The 22,417-nt window shown below is 35.3% G+C and overlaps 1 protein-coding gene across 1 annotated transcript; it reads right to left on the bottom strand.

Annotated features, from left to right (window-relative positions):
• Window positions 1-4,696: 4,696 nt before the first annotated feature.
• On the bottom strand, window positions 4,697-5,774 carry LOC124639714. The gene has a single exon (XM_047177175.1). The coding sequence runs from the start codon at window positions 5,764-5,766 to the stop codon at window positions 4,951-4,953; it is 816 nt and encodes a 271-aa protein (XP_047033131.1). The 5' UTR covers window positions 5,767-5,774; the 3' UTR covers window positions 4,697-4,950.
• Between the last annotated feature and the right edge of the window lie 16,643 nt (window positions 5,775-22,417).

Raw genomic sequence — 22,417 nt, 5'->3', positions numbered from 1 at the left:
TAGCGTCCTGAGAAAACTACTTAGTAGATTTCTCTGGTCCTAGCATTCTGTTCGGTATAAATAGGTTCAGTAGTTTTGGTGTGAAAGCGCATTACACAGAGTTATTGTCTCATTTATGCATCCGAGAAATGGTCGTGTCAAGAATATTCGACAATGACCCACAGTACCTACTATGCATGATGGATGGTAAGTAGGTCCCTGTAACAGTATATGCCTTCCCGTATAGGTGACATTGTGTAGCACTCATAACTCTTGACCTGATTTGTGTCTGGGAACGCCTTAAGTAATGAAATGTCTGGTTTGAACATTGCCCAAGTTGCTATGAACATAGTTTGACAAATAAGTAAGTAGTTTTTTTGTGAAAATTTTTCGTCATTTATTTTCTGTTTGCAAGGTTTGATAAATGAGATAAAACTAATCTATGTTTAACTTGTTAACTGTGTAACTTATCAGAAGTATATAAAAAAAAATGGAACACTGCTCTATAATTCACTTTTTTTAATGAATCTTGATAAGAATATTTTTTGATAAGTTATTCGTAAACTACTAGTGACTGGACTACTTCGTTCACTAGGCATAGTGGCTTCCAGGTATCTCAACGCGTACGCGGGGAGGGTGCAGAGCGCGGGCAGGGCGAGTGCAGGGTTGGCGCGAGGTGGGCGCGGGGCGTGCGCATGGCGTGCGCGTGTAGACCTCGTTAAATGCAATTTGAGATCTATTGATGCATTATAAGGCTCAAATTCTCATTTAACAAATTTCAATGCGAGTTGGACGCTGGTGGCTTGCGCTGGGCATGCACGTGTCGTGTGAACGCGCCCTTATTTTGGAGTTTTCCATTAATTGCCTTTTTTCTTCGTACAACAAATATTCTCTGGCACCTCTTAATTCACATCTCCGTGCGAAAGTACTAGGAATTCATACGCGAGAAGAGCTCTCAAGGCGGTGCTCAGGGAACAACTGAAGGATGCAATTATAGAGCTCGCAGAAAACAAAGAGATGCTACAGCGTGTGTGAGCTACTTGTCTTGTATAGCGCCGGCCAGAAAATAGTACCAGGCAAGCACAATTTATGAGAGCTAATACTTAAATACTTGGAAGGTGTTGGAGATTTTGTAATTTACACTCTCTTCAACTGCGTAACTGCAATTTAAACGCTTCCTAGGAGAAAAAAAGTGAACAGGAACATTATTTAAAGATATTGAGAATGATCGTCTTTTGACTTACTTATTATCTACACTACATCTTTAATTTTGCAAGCCTTATTATATTAGTAGGATATGGTCAACGCTCCTTTTGTAAAATAAAATAAGATCTACATGTATGTACATATTCGCAAAATAAATTTTGAATTTGAACTTAATTTTAAGTAGGTAAACTGTTTCAAAGAAGTTTAATCGCGCTACTGGTTATTCTTTTTTATTTTTTTTATTTTTTATTAGGGACAAAAAACAGTTACATGCTAGAGAAAATACAAGAAAATACTTAAAGCTAGTTGCACAAACATGTAACCCACTCCAATGTCCACATGTAAACATAAGAATAAGAGAAGAGAAGGAGTGCGGTATGAGTTAACAGAATACATTGCCTTCTGCGTGAGCCTTTTGTATTAGATAAATAATTTAATTTTAACTTAATTTAATCAATCTGTTTAACTAAAGTAGGTATATTTATTAAACTATAATAATATTATTTTGTGCATATTATGGGCTTTTAGACAAAATATCTATAGCTTTTTTTTTAAATAACTGGTTAGAGAGAGTAAATATGTCGAGCTCCATAAAATGAGTGTTGTATGTTTCAACAAGGCGTCGAAGAGGTGCGCGGACGCCAGCATTAGTTTTGCAAGTGCCAGTGTGAAATAGTCGAGGTGCGCGCACCCCTCGTTGTATAACACTTCTGGGCACTCTATAACATAACTGATTAGTAAGTTCAATACAGTCGAATTTATTGTTACATAACCCGTGTAGTGTCATTACACTCAAAAGCTGTCTCCTGGTCTCCAGACTTAGAACGCTGTAACGCTTCAGTAACTGGTCGTATGGAACTTTTGAATTAAAGCACTTATAGTTCATAGACCGCATAAACTTTTTTTGTACCATTTCCAACCTTGAGCAATATTTTTCATATATAGGGTTCCAGATTTGAATGGCATATTCTAACTGGGATCGTACCAAAGTTTTGTATAACAGTAAGAACGTAGAGGGCCGCGCAAAGTCACTAGATGATCTCATGACAAACCCGTAAATACGATACGCCTTATTCACAATGTTATCAACATGGATATCAAAATGCAAACGTGAATCTAGTGTGACACCCAAGTCACGGACGGCTGTAACACTGTTCAAACGCGCATTATTAATTAAATAATTATAATGTAATATTTTCTTATTTTTAGTAAATGTAATGGTATGACATTTTGGAAGACTAAGAAAAAGCTTATTTTTAGTGCAGTAAACATAAAGCCTATCCAGGTCCTCTTGCAAAAGTGCGCAGTCTTGCATATTTTTACATGACCTATAAATTTTTATGTCATCTGCATACATTAGAAAATTGGAGTTTATAAAGCAGTTTTTAATGTCATTAATAAATATAACAAAAAGAAGGGGCCCTAAAATGGAACCCTGCGGAACCCCAGACTTAACAACAACTGGCTCTGACTCATAACCATTAACCACAGTTCTTTGGGTCCTGTTAAAAATATATGAGGCGAACCATCTTAGTAGATTACCACGAATACCATTGAAGGCTATTTTCTCCAATAGTAGAGAATGGTCCACCTTGTCAAACGCCTTTTGAAAATCTGTATAGACAGCATCTACTTGAACTCGTTGATCCAATTTTTCAAAAAGATAATTTGTAAATGCCATCAAATTTGTTGTGGTTGAACGACGTTTGACAAAGCCGTGCTGTTCGGGTATAATAAGTTGGTGAATATGGGGATACAGGGCACTGTAGACAAGACTCTCAAAAACTTTAGACAAAGTGGAGAGAATGGAAATGGGGCGGTAATTCTCCACATTATTCTTGTCACCGCTTTTGTAAATAGGAGTAATAAACGCGCGTTTCCAAATTGTTGGAAACACCCCCTCACCCAAACATTTATTAAAAATGATATACAAAGCATTACCTAAGACGTCACATGTTTTAATTAAAAAGTTGGGTGGTAAGCCATCTGGCCCTGCCCCTTTAGAAGGATCCAAAGATTTCAGTTTCAGTCTTATAACTTCTACAGGCAAGTAAATCTCAGATATACAAGACGAGTTATCCGCAAGGCTGTCAGAAGGCTGCCAGTTTTCAGGGTCGAAATTAGATGGTTCATAAACCGAAGAAAAGAAAGAGGAGAACAGATTGCATATGTCCGTAGGGTCATCAGAAGAAACATTTTTGAAGTACATGCTGGCCGGATAATTAGCTTTTCCCTTTTTAGATGTAATATAAGTCCAGAAGTACTTTATATTTTTAGGAATACTGTCTTCGACTGCTTCAATGTACTTGTGATAGCATTTGACAGCCTCTCTGTGGAAAAGCTTTCGGTAGTTAGCGAAGTTAAGGTAGTCCGATTGATTATTATACATCTTCCATTTAATCCAGGCGCGCTCTTTGGTTTTAAATATTTTTATGAGAGAAGGGGAAAACCAGACCGGAAAGCTTGAATTTTTGGTTCTGGTTAATGGAACATGTGATTTGATAATTCCGTATAACGACTCATAGAAAACGTTAACGGCTTGCTCAGATCCGAGGTGAGAGAGTGTTATGTCCCAATCAATCTTACCTAGTTCATAATTTATTGCATCGTAATCGGCTTTATGGAAGTTATGTCGATGAACCGTGCGGCATTTCAGGGGAGCGTACTGCATAGTCAAGCAAGCCAAAGCGGAAAATGCTGGATGGTGGCTATCGGGGTCAAGCAGAGTATTGCATGATATGGCTTGACAATCTACGTTAGATATAAGTAAATCTAGTATACGACCTAATTTATTTTTCGTTGTATTATATTGGGAGCCATTGATTAAGTTCATAAAGTTCACCAATATTCGACCTATTGAGTTCGAGACCTGTGCAGTTGCATGATTACCCTGGTCCGACCAAGCTATGTCCGGTAGGTTGAAATCACCAATAATGAAGTAGGAGTCAGTAGTAGTAGCGTTTGCTAAGTCTTGCAACATGTCTAGGTATTGTATGTATATTTCTTCACGTGTTCGCGGTGGTATGTACGTAGCACTAATAATATGGTGTCTATTGTGCTGGGAAGAAGGTAGTTGCACCACAACATGTTCGATCTCTGGGTGAAGAAATGTTGTTATCAGAGAAGTAGGCCGCAATCCACGAAGCACCGCCACTAACACTCCCCCACCATCATGTTTTTTAGTCGCAGAACGATCGCGATCGCACCTAAACACTACGTACCGATCATCAATAAATTCGGTATCTTGGATACTGGGAATCAGCCAGGTTTCAGTCAGAATGATGACATCGTAGGAGCAGGCCATTATATTCATGTACAGTGTGTGTAACTTCGTACGGATCCCTCTACAGTTCTGGTAATAAATCATAATATTGTTAGAAGCCATTGATTGATAAACTTACTACAATAAGAAATGACATAGGTACGATACTTTGAACATAGGATTGAAACAGAAGTTCTAAGCCTGTAGCCCAGAGCATTACTGCTCGGTAAAATTGTATAAAAGCACATGATAAAAAAAATAATTTAAGTAATTTGCAATTAAAAATCAATATACATGGGACATATTTATCAAACTGAAGAAAAGTTGTAGTTTCAATTAACAGCAAGCAGATTACAAACAAGTCGTTAGGAAAAAACAAGAAATAACAGCAATATAGGCGTAGTACAGCGGAATTGTATGTGTAGGCAAATAATTTAACACATAAAAGCAGTAAGCAGGGGGAAAAAACATTAATACAAAATATAATAGTGTCTTTAAAATCATTAGTTGGCGCTATTTGTACCATTCTTCTTACTAGCAACGATCTTATTGAGGTCTTCAACGGAGCGAATCGCGAATGACTTGTCGTTGTCTCTCTCACGCACAAGTATGGTTGCGTTTCTGACCCAAACATATTTAAATCCACTTTTCTTAGCAAGTATTTTGGCCTCACGAAATAACGCCTTATTCTTTAGAGTCAGGTGTTCATTCAGGTAGACAGAAACAGAAGCGCCTGATATTCCGATCTGGTCAGACTTGATGCTCTTCGCATTACGATAGGCGCTAAGTACGTTGTCACGAATGATCCGCGACCTGAATTTGACTATCAAATTCTTAGGTTTAGTATCCTGTTGGCGCGCATGGGGCACTCTGTGTACGGATATAATATCATTGTGCGATACCGGTGAATTTATGGTACTACATATCGACTCTGTAATAGTTAACAAGTTTTCATTTCTTTTTTCCGGCAAATTACAGACCTCAATGTTGCACTGGCGCGCCTGTTGTTCCATGGAATCTATTTTTGCTTCTAGTATAGCCGCCTTTTGTTCGCCACTATTACTAGCGATTTCATGAAAGCGCCTCACATATTCCTTATGCCCAGCCTCCAAGGTATCCAAGCGAGTTTTCATAGCGTCGTATTCGTCACTTATGAAGTTAACTGACCTTTCAATGCCCTCAATTTGTTCCTTGATGTCATCAAATTTCTCTTTTAGAACAACAGCCATTGACTCGGTGACTTTAACGACTAGGTTGTTCATCTCAGACTTGAAGACGTCGTGAATTATACTCCGAATTCTATCTTCAGACATATACATATTTTCGGATAGTTGTGGTGGCGAAGACGAAGCTGGTCGTTTGTTTGATCTACTAGATCTGTGAGACTCCGAGTTCGATTCACCAGGGTATTATGAGAAAGGTAGAGAATAAAAGGGGTGAGCGCGTTTTGTTTTAGCACCTCTTCCTCAAGATTTTGTGTTTAAGCGTTGTTGGTACTTTATAAGTAATTGTTGACACTGAACTTTTATATAAAAATATTTTACAGTTTGATATGAGATTTACATAACGATTATTTCTATTACACACCTAAAGAAGACGAAACATTGTTGAATTAGGTAGGTATGTAAATAAAGTACAAAACATACGCGGCGTAAACTTTTTTCATCGAGATCAAATATAACGCGAGTTTGTGAGATGTATTATCGATACACGTACTACGACGTACGATGTTTACGTTTTTACGATACGCACTTAATCGTATGTGGGGAAGTTTGATTGCAGTCACTCACAACTTTTTCCCCCAAATGTGGGAAGTTGGGAACACAGTGCGAACATTTATCAACGCTCGGCGCTTCCCCGATCTTTTTTGAAGAATACAGGAATGTAGGGGTAATTTGTATAGTAAATTGGGATCTATTGTAACTTATAATTAGAAAAGAATGTTATTTCTTTGTTAAGTCACATTTGAGTTTGTTTTTATATTACGCTTTTAGTAACAGTTGGAACTTTCACAATGTTTTGGTCAAATGAGAACCTCTAGGTCAATATAGGCCAGACAGTTTCCTATGCAGGGAACAGCTCTCTCAGACTCTTTATAAGGTCAAGCTAGCTTTCTTATAAAAGTAAACTTTTATGCGTGTAAGTCAAGTCATTAATTGTGAGATGAACTTAAGTATGGAGTAGTTAAGATGTGCTTTTCAACTAACGAATAAAATTGAGATAGAGGCAGGAGGTTGGCAGTGATGAGTATTAGAACATGGAAGAAACCGCAGGAAAAAATAGTTATTCAATAAACCAAGAATTAGCCTAAATTATGTGTAAATTTCAGAACAATTACTTTCAACAATAGCTGTGATCTGGTTTGAACTAGTTGTAGCAAAAACTTCGTTCTAAACATTTGGGTAGCAAAACACAGACTAATTTGATTCTATTGTGTCTAGTTTCAGTTGAACAGTGATAAAGAGTGAGATTATTAAATATTTAACTATTGTATATTGTTTGAAAAAATATTTAAATATATCTATACATATAATAAATCTGTAGAAAAGTAATTTTTGTACATTGAAGAAATTGACAAAAAAAATAGCCAGCATGTTAAAGGATAACTAACAGAACCCATTTCCATCATTTTTGTTATTTTTGTCTGTTTGTCTGTTTATCTGTTTGTTTGTTCGGGATTCACGTAAAATCTACGAATTAAATGCAGACAATGCTTATATACAAAAATTCTACGTAACTTGGGGTATTACTTAGTTTTTGTTTCATCGAAATCGATTCACTCTATCAAAAGATATGATTAATTTTGTGAATTCAAGATGTAAAATATTACGGCACGCAATCTATTTGTCAAAACTGTACATTTGAATGTTGTACTTATATTAGTTGATCGGCCTATTATTATCAATCTTTACACAGAAAATCACACCTTTATAAGTAACTTCGGAAGAAAAAAAAAAATGAAAATTTTGTTTAGCCAAGCTTAAAGTAGCTCCATCTGTGGTAAATAAAATACATCCAATTTGTCAAAGGAGCGAGGTGGTAAATGACAATATTTTCTTTATAGAGGATTATTATTTCAACAGATGGAGTTGTGTATTTTCCGTAATTCACCATATTTTAACACGTAGTGTAATTTTTCAATAGACATTTCAATAGTGTTTGTCAGTTTGCCGTGCCACATCAAAATCCAACTAATAATTATTACCTTGATGAAAAGAAAATTAATAGTTCTCAGCCAAATTTAAAACGGTGCCATCTAAATAATTTTTTGAACATTATGTCAAAAATGATTACTTTAGTGGAACAATTAATTATCATTTAAAGTTACAGATGGAGTTCATATCAGGATTTTTTCATAAACATAGTTTAGCTTATCTTCCACTAATGTGGTGGCCTTAAAACAAATTACTTTGAGTGAGTAGTATTAAGTAGACCTTAATTATTTTTTCTGATGCAAAATATGTAAACTTAATCCTAGAAGAAATGAGGATCTATCTCTCGCAAGCGCTGCTAAGCGTGAGGAAGGTAATGTAGGATTCTGTAGCTTTAAAAACAAGCCCAGATACAAAGTGCAGATAAGAAACGGGAGCTCTCTCTATTTAATACCATACACACGTAAAATGCTTTATGCGTCTGAAAACGTACAAATTACGCGCCGCATACCAGAGACATGCTTACTTTTAACTTCTGATCGCAAATACACTGTTCACGATTACGAACAGTCTCAGTAAGACCCGAGCCAAGTCTAAAAACCCTAAAAAACACCTTTTATATAAAACTACGTTTGATGTCATTTAATCACAAAGACAGAATTGTTCTCTGTTGCAAATCCTATCCACCTATATCCTATCCTAATCCAGAATGCATTGCACAAAAACCAATGGTATCCTATTCGAGAAGTCAAAAGAGTTGACCTGCCAACGTCAGCTTCTGCGCTAATCAAGTGTTCTTAATAGTACCATCAGAATTACATTCATCGTTGAATGAGGTGAATACATTTTCAGAAACCACAATAACAGTAGGAGCCAAAGCGTATTATCGCTTCATAGAGCTCTGATTGGCCCCAGGTGACCAAGTCAGGTCTAATTTGTTCGTTCATCAGATCTTTGAAAGTGTTTCGGTGGATACTTACTGTCGTCCTGTTTACGTGTGACACAAAATATGGTATATAAACGTCCTCCGCAAGAGCGAAATTTTCCCGGTGTGCGGTAGTGACGCACAGTATACAACACTTATGTTTCTTTTGATTTGCTGGCTCCACCAAGAAATGACAAATTGCGAGCGTACATTCTGAAAATCTTGGCAAAACTACAGGTTTCAAGTACGAACACATGAAGTGGACTCTCACAGATACGTACATTTTGCCTATTCGTGAACTAATGCAAACATTTCGCTGGAGTCCCGGCTTAGGCCTCCCCCACATTAGGCGTGCGCGATCTTCGGGCGTGTGAGTAGCGCGGGCGCAGCGCGTGCGTCGCGAGCGCGTTGCGTGAGCGTCGCGTTTTGCTGCCCTGCGGCATTTGCAGCGCCCTCGCGGCGCGCACGCGCCGCTCTCCTTGACGTTTAACTGCTAAGGCGTTTAGCGGGCGGCGGGGATAGCAGGCGAAGGGGTAAGAACGCAACTCGAGTGCCGCGTGCTCGCCGCGAGCGCGTCGCTTGCACTCTTCACACATGCCGCAGGGCAGCAAAACGCGACGTTCACGCAGCGCGCTCGCGACGCCCGCGCTACTCACACGCCCGAGGATCGCGCACGCCTAATGTGGGGTCAGCCTTACCATGAGTAAGTAAGTGAAACTATCCTACCCTATGCGCCTGCTGATGATGATGACTCATTTTATCATCCATCCAGCTATTCCCCAACTATGTTGGTGTTGGCTTCCAGTCACCGAATCTGTTTGAGTACCAATATTTTGCTTGGAGCGACTACCTATCTACAATCCAGTCAACTACACAAGACGATATCCATATTATGGTAAGACTGACAGACTTTCTGGCTTCTGATTAGTCGCAGCAGCTGCAGAAAATGTACAAATGACAGCTTTGTCAGACTCAAAGCATGTAGACATAGATTATAGCTGTTTCCTGTGAAAATTACTTACGCACCATACGTAATAATTTTCCAAATTGGCTGAACAACGACACAAACTTTACTTCTTTTGTTTAGATAAATGGTCACATCCACAACACAACCTTGATCAATGAATCTATGCGACTGCTAAGTGCTAATCCTAATTATACTGTCACGTGAAAGAATGCACCTACGGGATAAGTAGTATTTTGACGATTCTATATTGCCCACGCAGACGAAGTTGCGGGCAACAGCTAGTTTTTAATATAATTCTTAGGAATTATTATTGTTTTGGGCATTCATATTAGAGGCTGGATATTTTATTAAATAATTTAAAATAATGGTCTATGTTCTACACCTTTAAGACCCCATCATATGATGCGGCCCAACAATTTTGCCTTGTACATTTTGTAATGTACAGGTATTATGTATAACTTGTGGATCTTCCGGTGACATATGTATACAACTTATAAGTTTACAAGAACTTCATAATATTGCCAAAGGACACAACATTATCACTCAACAGCCGTATAAAATTAGTATAACAACGCGGATCCCATAAACCAACCTCAGTAGCTCATTCATCATCATTTATATTTGGCAAACAACCCAGAAGGCACAGTTTATTATGTAGATATTTTTTCAAAATTAAAATCTCCGTGCGGTTATGTGACCCTGGTAAACCTTTGCGACCGCTGAGGGACGATACCATATGAGTAATGGCGTATAGGTTGAAAGCGGCGGATGAATATTTTTTATTCCTGATGTTTGCATTTTTGATTAAAATTGGCACCGTTTTATGTATCTCTGGTGCAATGTTTGGTAAACGACAATATTGTTGTTTTAAATCCATTTCTTTCGTGCGAAATTACAGCATCTGAATTGTGGTTGATAGTGGCGTAATTTTTTTTGCTTTTTAATTCCTAAACCACACAAATAAATACTTTTTAGGTTTCTTTTTTATACTTTAGTAGTAAGTACATTGTATCGCTACCTCTTGTGACTTATACTATCCTGATATGACGGAACCCTTTATGGTTTAGGACTCTTGATATCGTGCCCTCGCATCAACAGATTAAATTATTAATTGGAATTTGACATAATTATACACATAACCTAGTTTTTATAGTATAGTTTTTAGTCGTATATTCATTTTAATTAAGTTTATCGTATTTTAAGCAATACGGTAGGTATTTGATTAAGTAGGTACATAATTTAATTTTACATCTTTCTATACCGTAACTTCTAGGTCATAAAACGGGAAAATAACAGGTAAGAAAAAATACAAGTTAAGATTGAACGAATTTCAAGGAATATTCACTATTGAGATATAGACATAAAGCTACCTAATCAAAACTATCACGCAACACTGAATTCTAAGCTCGCTAGAAGTAACAACAGCAATAATCCGTCTAGTGGCCATCAAGTGAGATATCTGCAACTCGTGTTGGGTTCAATTACAACTTTACGACTTAGTTTATAAGACTTAAGTTCGGTTTTATGTGTTCCTAGTGAATATTCCTAAGTTTTCTCTGGAGAAATTATTCTTTTTACTGTCGAATATTATTTGACTTTATAGTATAACACTGGTAAAATTTTGTTTTGCACATTTAAAAAGATGTGTATGTTTTCTTATTCTCCAGATTCTCGGATCTTCTCCATAATTCCCAGAAGTTCTCCGCTAGTACGATGCGTATGTTATGATGTATCATCGTGTTTCAGAACTAACATAGCAAAACTTGATGGTTTGTGATGTTTTATAGTTCCGAGATCTTTATCAATTAAGTATTCGTAGAAAAATAACAGTTTACGATTAAACAATTGTTTTTGTGGTATAAAGGATTAAGTTTTTATTTTTGTTGTTATTTCTTGGTTAACGTTAAAAAGGTCCTTAAAAATGCCATTTCATATTAATTATTCTTTTCTATGATTTAGAAACAAAACACTTACACTGCTGCTTACCAGGAGAGCAGAAATTGAAAAAGGATAATTATTATTCACAGTTTGTTAGAATCCATCTACATCATACCTATAGTTTACCATATCAATTACCTAATACCTTAAACAACTATCGTTTTATTAAATTACGTAGTCAACACTTCAAATTATTGCCTATCGCGTATATTAATTATGTTAGGTTACTTCCGAAACGCGTCGTGTTTACAATGGATTTGTTTGTCGAACAAATTATTATGAACCGTGTATTATATTGTTTAATACCATTAGTCAAATGTTTACGTTGAAAGACGAGGGTGTTTGATTTGTTATTTGTTCAGTAGTTACAAAGGAAACTGGGGTAGATCAGGTATCTTCATAATAACTTAATAAATAAAGGTGACATTCATAAAGAAGCACAGAGTCTGGAAGTTAGTGTTTGATATACATCTGCTTCGGAGAGCAAATGTCGGTCCTACGCCTGATCTCCCTCCAGTCGTGTCGGAGTTCCATCGGGCTATGAGAGTGAAGGAATAGTGAGTGCACCTGTGTCTGCGCAAATGCTCGTGCACTATAATATGTCCTGCGCAGCTGGCTGATCTCCTTGAGAGAACAGCCAAGGTGACCGATAATATACCTAATTGATGTGTTTCTTTTTTATTGTAATATCAATATAATTGATATATACCTACTTTAGGTTATGAATAGAGATCCAAATGAATTCCCAGCGTAATGAAAACAAAGTTTCATAGCAATTCGCAAAGTTTGTCGAGAAGAGTTTGACAATCTGAACTTTAATGTTTTCCGTTCAGCCAACATTTTGTAAATTACTCCGATAACAACTTCTTACAAGTGCTTGGTAAAAGATTTAGTTAAAATGGTGCTGAATAGTAATTTTTAAATAATAATCAAGAGTTATTTTGGGCATTTGTTGGTTTACTTTAACGCATTAATCTCTGGAATAATTTACTTTTCCGGAATAATTTGGTTCGATACGAAGAAATCTTTGAGTGTTGGAAAGATTTTTGGGGTACCTACGTGACTAAATTGACCCGACTGAATCCACTGAAGGAAGCTAGTGTTATTTACTTACTGTTTGTAAGTTTTGTTGTGTTTCAGGGTTTTATCATTTTTCTTTCAAAATTCCCAATACAATTAAAATCTCCGCAAAAAGCGAATAGTGATGCATTTCTTGTTAAAACAAGATCTAATATCTCGAGTAAACCCTGGAATCCTCCAGAGAAAACACTGATATGACCTCTAAAGTCCTTTCAACCTTCTTTATTAAACCAGTTGTACTGCACGGTCAACGGCCTCACTGCCAATGCATTATGAACTTTGTTATAATAGCGGTAGAGTCCACAATAGTGCGGATTTAGAAAACGTATAACATCCAATATTTTCTAAGTCAGTGAACAGATGAATGTAGCGAGCATTATCGGTGTATGATCCAATGAAAGGTATTTTATTTTGTTCGAAGTTTTTTTATAAAGTACCAAATGATAGAAGGTCACTGTTGTTTTCTACTATAACAGATAAGAGCATTTTATATATTAACGGTTCCCACCTGCATCTCAATTGAACTACTTCCCTCGGATTAGTAGTATCCTGCTGTTTGACCTATCTCAGGCTCTAGACTATCTGTGTAGCAAAGACTGAATCATTTCAATAGTTGTTTGTTTTACTAGGATAATTTTTGATTTTTATTGTAAATATGTATTGTAAATATCTATGTAAATTAAAAAAAAAACAATAGTTTCAGCGTGAAACCGCGATAGAAATACAGACAGAGTCATAATCTTCCCTGTTGTAGTCATAGTCATTACAACAATTGAAATTGGAGTTTACATACATATGTTTGTACATATTAGGACGCTGGTTATTCAATACCTACTAATTATTATCCTTCGTACCAAGCAAGATATCTTGTATATAAGCTCTTGTTAATGCCAAATTACTTTTCCTGGTGCTTTCACTAATAGGTACGATAAAATATTCTTGCCTACTTTATTGTCCATTCCAGTGTCTGTAACGTTTTCAGCACAAATCTCTGAAGAGAAATCAAAATTTGCAAGAAGGACATGCTATAATTTTCATCCGTGAAAAGTTACGAGTAAGCTAACGTCACGTCATAAAAAACTTATCGCCGGATTTTGGGCTCAAAAGCTTCCGAGTACAAGTCGACAATATATTCATGTTATTCAGGTCAAAATATGTATATAAATACATGTAGCAATACCCACATACAGTAATAAATCATATCGTATAGCCGCAAGGACCATTACTCTGGCCACAAATTTGCTGTTTCCTTTAAATTGCTTCCATAACTTATGGGAGATGATAGGCAGAAAAATGTGTTTTATTCTTTTTGTGGGATACTATATAAATATCTTCGTCATCTTGATGACTTGGAATATGATAATTTTGATGTCACTTGCCAAAAATCGGCATGGTCTAATGACCGGCTCGCGAAGATTAGCTTGTTTCAGAAGCTTATTTTTCGAAATTAAACAATCCCTTTTTTTCTTAGAATTGAAATTAACTTCCGTACAATATCTTAATTCTGTAACGATTCATCATATTGGATCTGAAATAGGTTACATACACATATGTTACATAAACAATTCATACAGTCTCGTAGCCAAAAGAACTCTAACACATTCGTATCCCGAAACCAAAAAGGAAAAACGCAAAAAACAATTCCATTGACCAAAATCCAGATCAGCCTGATTTATTTAAAAAGCGGTCCAAACACCCCTCATTATACCAAAACAAAACATCGGCTTATCATAATTATCCGTTTCTCCCTACCACTTGACTTTTAATATTCACTCACTTACCAAAATGGCGGCTATAAATTATTTCGAACCGCGCGCTCTTTTAAACGCTCTATTGTCATTTTTTATCTGTGACTTCTTTTTTTATGAACGTTTTCGTCGTTAAGTTGGTAGTTAAAATGGTAATGGCGGAAAATGGCTGATAGTGTGTTAGTACCTATTTCTGTATGATATTGCGGTAATTATGCATTTTACGTACATGTGAGAGCCTTTTGATAGACATATTTGTATGAAAGCTCGTTAGGACGTTAAAATGTTTCTTAGTATTTTTAAGTCCCGCTGTTACGGATTTTTTTGGCAACTTGATACAATTCGTCTATCGATAAAATTAAAAAGAACATTATGGCTGGACCACAAATATGAGATTGTTATCTTTCCTGAGATAGTCTTAGGTACTATTAGAAGCATCTTTTTATGATACATCGTTTCATTTAATGATTGTTTACGTAATGAAAGGCAGAAATTATGATAGTAGGAGCACAATGAAAACTACCTTAATGAAAATTGAAGCATTTCCTTCAAAATTAAATTAGTCCGTGATTTATTAATCCTGATCATTTGAGAACCATTTTCTCATTAGCAATTCTAATGGCTCCTCAAATGGTGTATTAACTTTAATAAACAAACTGTAATGTTACCATGATTTTAATTTAGAAATACAACAGCTTGCCTGCCTTTTACTTAAGCTCGAATCAGTTTCGCATAAATCTATGGTATATTAATTGCACAAAGCTATAGCATATAAATAGCCTTCCCGACTTTCTTTAACCAATAAATTCAAAAGTTGCTGAACTGATATCCATGTAATTGTCAATAATTGATAGAGTGATTACCGGAAAAGGCTCCATATTTTGACCATGTAAATCCAGGTTGCAAGTTCCTATATTATAATTTTAGGATTAGTTAACTTCATGATGACTGAAAGAAAAACAATCATCAGAATTGAGAGCCTCTTTTGAGAAAAATCTTTTGAAAACCATTTTGATGCCATAAACACATAGAAGTACAATACAAAATCATACGAACACTATCAGCCACATGTCGAAAGAAGAGGCGATAAAAAGCTTCTACAATCAATTTGGCGGGCACCTTCATCTGACTCCGTGTTATCGACGTGACTGACAGGATCGTTCCAATGATAAATGATGCCAGATCCACTGGTTTTTGTGTTCTATTTACTTGTGTGTGTTGTTCTTAGTAACTTCTGCCTTCGGTTTCACCCGGAACTTCTTCTCTCGCACCATAACAAAAAGTAGCCTAGGTATAATCATCGGCACGAATCTTGAGCGCTGGCCTTCACCTGAGCAGAAGTTATTTATTTATTACCAAAGAACCAATCCCGAGTGACGGCTATGACGCGATGCCCTGCGGACCAATCACCGCTTTAGCCCGCCCCCGCGCCTCACTTCATACCACAAAAGGGACCTAATAATCACTTCTGCGCAGGTGAAGGTCAGCGCTCAAGATTTGTGCCGATGATTATACATGCTATTTTGACAATCTAAGCTTACGGAGACGTTTCATCAAAATACATACTGTAGTTTTTGTGTGAGAGAGGAGCAAACATCTACACATACAGACTTTCGCATTAAAATATAAGTATGGATTTTTGATTTAAAGTCTCAAGTGTGTATGCTTTCTTCTTGTTATAGCGTAAGCTCCGAGTTTTACAATGAAATCGATATGGTTGATTTCCAAGATTTTCAAGAGAAGCACGTGAACTACCTGTTTATTGTAGTGTTTATAATGAACGTATATGTGAGGCTATATTTATATATTCGTTATTTACTGTTAAAAAATATTAAGCACTGGTCGTTTTCCCGCGATTTCATCCGTATCACTAGTCGGGAAGAGTTTCGCTTTCCAACAGTGAAAGAAGTTTCGAAGCCTTTAGCGCACAAACGAACAAAAAATGTTTCCTCTTTTTTATATTAGTACAGATAAAAACAATTGGAAGGGTTTATTTTGTTGTTTTCCGAAGAACTCCATTTTTAATCCATAAAAAAACAAAAAAGCTTGCTTATTTATTATTGCTGTTTATTCAACAGAAAACAAAAATATAGTAGTATTTTCATAGTGATCTTATTCGTGTTTCCACAAAGCTGACTAACAAAAAATATCGATGGCAATATTCGGAAATACATACAAATACAAAAAGAAAACAAATTGTACAAACAACACTAGGAATTGCGAACGTTTGTTCGGATAAAAAGAATAGGTACTACATGTATGAGAATGTTCTTTTAATTTCTAGGAAAGAAAAATGTTTGGGTAATTGAGAACATGCTGTTTTAAGCTTCTGTTGCCCTGGTGCATGTAAAGGCGTATTCTTTTCAAACCGCAAACGAAATTAAAAATAACTCGTTACAACATAGGCAAAAAAAAACTAATTTTTCACATATCTTTTGGGCTAGTAAAATAATGCTGTCATTTTCAGGCAGGTGGACTCTTAGTTTATTTTAGTTATGCGACGAAACGGTAATCATCAAAATGTTATAATTTATTGGCATCCTTCCTTCCCAAAATCATGTATAAAACAAATGAAATTAGGTGCTCCATAAATCACAGTTTGAAATAGTTCAATATCGAAAGTCGGTAACAATTTCTAATATCGGCGACAGTTGAACATATGATATGAGCGTAGTCGCCGTCAATTTCGATATAAACTCCAATTTCTGCGTCAACGTCACATTTTCCTGTCGTTAAGTAAGAAATAGTTTGAAAATAGGTATACTGTGATTTAGTTTAAATAGAATATCTTAAGATCCTAGCTTTTAAAGGTTTTGAAACATTTTGCGAGTGCACTAACATTGTTAATTATCGATGGACAAAGGTGCGGGTGGTATGTGTTACATGCTGTATCTGCGCTCAAAAGTTAGTTGCGAGCCGCCAATAAGTTTGGCGTATACTATACTATATACCTAAGTGAGTTTCATTTGTTAAACTTTCACTATAACAAATGTTGAGCAGATATTTGGTATCGAAGCAGGTGGTAACGGTTAGTTAGAAGTTTATCTTATCTAGTTGCGGGAAATACTTCCCTTCGGACTCAGTAAGCATCTAGTGTGAAAGCAAAAGATTCCTAGAACGTTATGTATCTTAAAATCTTAATTAATTTAATATTTACCCGATCTACAGTGATGTAAACAACTCAATTGCGAGTTTGTTCAATAAGAAGAGAATTATACAATATCCATATTATCTGTACATAGTTATGACCTCTTTAGCCTCCCTTTATCCAGCAATAGGTTGTCCCCGGAAGGCTCAATCACAATCGACAGACGCACGTGTAATCCGACATCCTATTTGACACTTTTTGACGTCCGTTCTTCCTTATTTGTCGCACTTATTTGATTACCAATGGGAAGCGTTCTTGTTATATTTATGCTCTTAGATAGTATCGAATTCAGGTATATTTTGCGAAAATTTTATAGATCGAAGTTAGTACATTTTGCGTGACTTGACATAGATGCGGATAAGATAAAAAATTGATGGAAATGATAAGGGATTAACGTCATTGGGGGTGATAGAATCGAAGAATTCCCAAAAACCCCCAGAATTTAAGTTAAGCAACATTTTCAGAAAACTCTGAAACCTATATTTTCCTTTAATTTTCTTAATTAAATAACGATTTTTGAATGTGATCACCTATCTACAAAATTTAGATAAAAAATTATATCAATTTACCAGGATAGCAGCTATTCAAGAAGGTATCCACCGTTCTACAACACTATAACAGCAAATTAACCAGTAAATTGGAATAGTACTTCTAATGTTTTATGTGAAGGACACCTGTTTCTCTCAGCTGCTCGATCCAATTGTCTTTTATCTTGAGCCAGACTTTAATAACTGGCAGAACATTGTTGATAGTTATAGACTAGCTAAGAAACAATTACTTTAAATTCGTCTGCTAACTGTATAATTATATTATTTTCGGTCTAAGATAGTGAAGTGGTCGATTAAGTTAATTTACTTTCAGCGACGAAATTACTTTATTTTACGGATTAAGTAATTTTGTATGTAGTTGGAACGGAGTTTTTCAATAATGAAATTATAATAAAAAGGACTGACTGCTCTATTTATTAAAGCATTAAAAATTCTGTCAATTCAATTTAATTAAAAAAAAGTGAACTTCATTTAGTGTAAAAGCACTATTAAATCTCAACTTTTCCGACAGGTTTTTAAACTGCATAAAATTAAAATTCACTTATAGCTAACAATTTTATAAGCTTCAAAATTTTCTGCTCGGCGACAATCTAAGCTTAATACTCAATACTAAATGTATTTATTGCATTCGACAATGTGTTTCTTAGGTGGTAAATTATAAAGTTCCCACAATATTACTCAGAATTTCTTCTGCAATGAAAAGGGGAAAAATACTGCTTTCCGATACACTTTATGTAAAGGTAAATTTGTTCATCTAACGGGTACTTTTATGTAAATTATTCAAGTACTCTTATTTACAATTCAATGGTTTCTTTTTCTTTCAAGTGCACAGCGGTACTCTGTATTATAAGAGCTATTGAGAGAGATTTTTTTCCTATTTGAATATGTGGTTCCTTCAACTCGTGTTGTGGTCGTTGACCTAGCTTGGAGAATATACTAGAAATATCGCGTTAATATCATAGAGAAGAAAGTTTGTGAGTGTGTGCGTTTGTATGTAATTATATTAGTCACTTCTTTACATGCAAATGGTTATAAGGATTCTGGGGAAAGGTGACAGTTATAATGTCTTCTTAGAGGACATATAACAAACAAAAGACATAGCTTATAGATAAGAACTTTTAATCTAGGTACGAGAACACGGCCCCTCGGGAAACACGCGAAACTGACAAAAATACTATATCAATAAATCTTATGGAAAATTGATTTTATTTGATAGAAAACAATCTTTAAAAAATAAAGTTATGGAGAGCAAAGTCACATTTTCACCCCGCTTAAAATCTTGCATTTTTCCAAACTAAATCGAATTAAAACTCGATATAAAAGTTGCAATAACTTTTTCCAACTGAACTAAATTCCTGATTTTATTTGCTGCCCAGTTGAATTGCATTAAAGCAGTTTTTTCCAGAATTTTCCGGCACGTTAGTTCGAGTGCCAACGAGTGGTACAATTTGTTCGTAGAGTATAAAAATATATGTCTTTTTCTCTTTGTTCGAGACAGTTTGGCTAAAAAAGTTAATGTTGATTCATTGCTGTTATTAAACTGTCGAATATATATTCCGAGCTCATTTTATTTCTTCCAATTGAGCTGTATTTTTATGGGCTATTAGTTTTCTAGATTGCGCGAAAAGGTGTAGGATTTTAAACGGGTTTTAAATTAGGTTGATTCAATTAAGTGGTGGTAAATTAGTTAGCTTTATAAATAAAACTGTAGAACCTAAACCGACGAATCTAGATTCAATTATGTAAATAACACAATTATATTACAAGCATGGATTGTTTCTTCTGTGTACTCTATCGTCATTAATAATTAATACATTTTCCGATAATTATTTCCGGAAAATACAAAACATATGTTATAAGTTATTGTGAAAAGAATAGAATTCGATTAGGACAGTAGTTCATTATTTGTTCAACTTCATTGTTCGTAGGTACACGGTATGTTAATGTCTCAATAGTTCATTGTGTAAAAAGCATAGAGTAAATAAAAGTATTGAGACTACATTTTATGATATATAATTAAACCGAAAACTAGTTTTCCTAGAGTGGACCAATAGAATCATTTTTTTATAAGTCATAAACCAAAACAGACAAATCGACTGAACACAAGATACCTAAAAGATAAGACACATAAATATCATATAAAATGAGACCTATCTCCAATACAAATACAAGTACAAAGCTACACGGTTCTATTTGCTCAATACGTATGTACTCGCCCTTAAACAGTACAACTGAAGAGAACACAATAAAGACACAGGTCAATGACTTGCACGTGACCGAACTTTCAAAGGATACCTTTACAATTGGTCACACGAGTTGGCACAAATGTTGGTGACCAATGCGTTGGATCAATTTTGGCATAGCCTTGCTCGATAAATGGGCTATCTGATACTAAGAGAATTTTTCGAATTATCCCAGTAGTTCCTGAGATTAGAGAGATTACTTTTCGGCTTTATGTTATGGGTATAATTTTTTCTGTCATATTCCGTAAAAGTTCTTAAATTATTCAGAATTTTATTTGTTTGTTTACAGGTAAATCATTATTTATTTCATGGTGGATGTTGAAAACAATGTGGTGACATTTGTGAAAATTAATGTGAGTGTTAATTTTTTTTTAATTTTCGTTCCTTTTGGCTTAAGTATGTAATAAGTTCATAAATATAAGTCTGATAAGGTTGTCGCATTCGGTGTATTAATATTATTTTTGTCGTGTCATGTTCACGTTGTGTGTAGGTGTCCTGTTTTTCTGTGTCTAGTCTAGAAAAATATGAGGGCGTTTCTAGAACCCTTATTACTTTTTATTTTAGAGTGTCATGCAGACTTTTACTGTCTAAAACCACCTTTTCGTTCTTTCTGGAGCCCTAGTACCTAAATTAACTTCTTAATAAGTCATCCTCCTGCCCTTATCCCAATTTTATTTGGGGTCGGCGCAGCATGTTTTCTTCTTCCATACTCTTCTATCTGCCGTCATCTCACAAGTAACATTCTTTCTTACCATATCTACTTTCACACAATCCATCCATCGTTTCTTTGGTCTTCCTCTTCCACTATATCCGTCCACGTTCATACTCATCACCTTCCTCACAACATGACTCTCATCCCTCCGCATCACATGCCCATACCACGACAGCCGGTTTCCACGCTACTTCTTAATAAGTAAGACATAATAATTATCTAGGTTTTTAATTAAACCAGTAAGGCAGATTATAATTAGTTTTATTTGCGTAAAGCTTCATGACTGTAAAATTATGTAAATTACATTACATATACGCTTATTATTTTGTATTTAAGTACTGAGGTATTTACAAAGCACTTGAAAATGAGGACAATTAATTAACCTAATCTACGTTTAATTTAGCGTCTCTCGAAATTACGAGTACGTTACGTAGTATCTTTCTTACGAGTCTGTTATCCTGGTACCTTAGAATATTATTTAGTAGGTATGTGTTAAACCGTTTTTACCAACTAATTAAACTGGTTATTAACAATTAAATAATATCATATTAATTATTATTTGTTTTAAATAGTACCTACTTAATATAGTATACTTAAATATTCTGTTTAAATAATTAAATACAAGAATATCGATACATCCATCACCTAACTTTACCTCCACATACTAAGAATTCTATCTCGATCTTCGATGTAAGTTAGCACAAACTTCCTGTCTTCGGATATAAATAAATAGTACCAATTAATTAGTGCTTCTTCGACTCTTTGCAAGTTTTAGCTAACTCCGGATTAGTTCCGATGGAAGATACTAGGGTGCTATGAAATGTAAAAGGTGGAAAATTATACGCAGTAGCTAAGGCTGAATGCCCACGTGAGACGTTTTGTAAGAGAGATAAGATGTTTTTACTAGGATTTTCTGACTGACTTTTTATAGGACGCTACGTTGCTCTATTGTTTTCAATTAAATGAAAAACAATAGATACTTCATAGATTCTTCTAGTCCAGATAGTACTGACTTCAACTTTTCCACGTTATCTGCACCAAATCACAATACAGAATGGAACGTCAATATTATTCCTCTCAACATCTGCTGAGAAGATTGATCTGTATTTCTATTGATATAAATATAAACAGAGGTATTTCAATACTGGTGTTTGTGCATAATACTGAGATGGTTTCCGATGGCACGCTTAAAGAAGCACGTTCCAATCTATTCGTCAAAACGTGGGTAGTGTTGTGTTTCAGTGTTCGTAGACTCGATTTGTTTGTTTGTGAGTTTTTCAATGATATAAAGTGAAAAAAGGAATAAAAGTCTATGTTAACCTAGGCTCAAAAAGAAATGACATCGAGTGATTTCGTTCGGGTAGAAAGAAATGAGTTTTACGTTATATGGATATTAAAAAACACGCTTTTAAAAATGTATTTTCAAAAAACACTAGGAAATATTTGGGTGTGAAAAAATTTCAATTTACCAGAAAAACTGTCAATTCAAATTATTTTAATTGTACGAAC

The sequence above is a fragment of the Helicoverpa zea genome, chromosome 19 (genome assembly GCF_022581195.2).
Source record: "Helicoverpa zea isolate HzStark_Cry1AcR chromosome 19, ilHelZeax1.1, whole genome shotgun sequence".
Lineage (NCBI taxonomy): Eukaryota > Metazoa > Arthropoda > Insecta > Lepidoptera > Noctuidae > Helicoverpa > Helicoverpa zea.
The sequence above is the reverse complement of the archived record's forward strand: the minus strand, read 5'-3'. Positions and strand labels throughout refer to the sequence as shown.

Bases quoted from the DNA above. Each gene is read 5' to 3' on its own strand.
- LOC124639714 (XM_047177175.1), bottom strand. From the start codon at position 5,766: ATGTATATGTCTGAAGATAGAATTCGGAGTATAATTCACGACGTCTTC.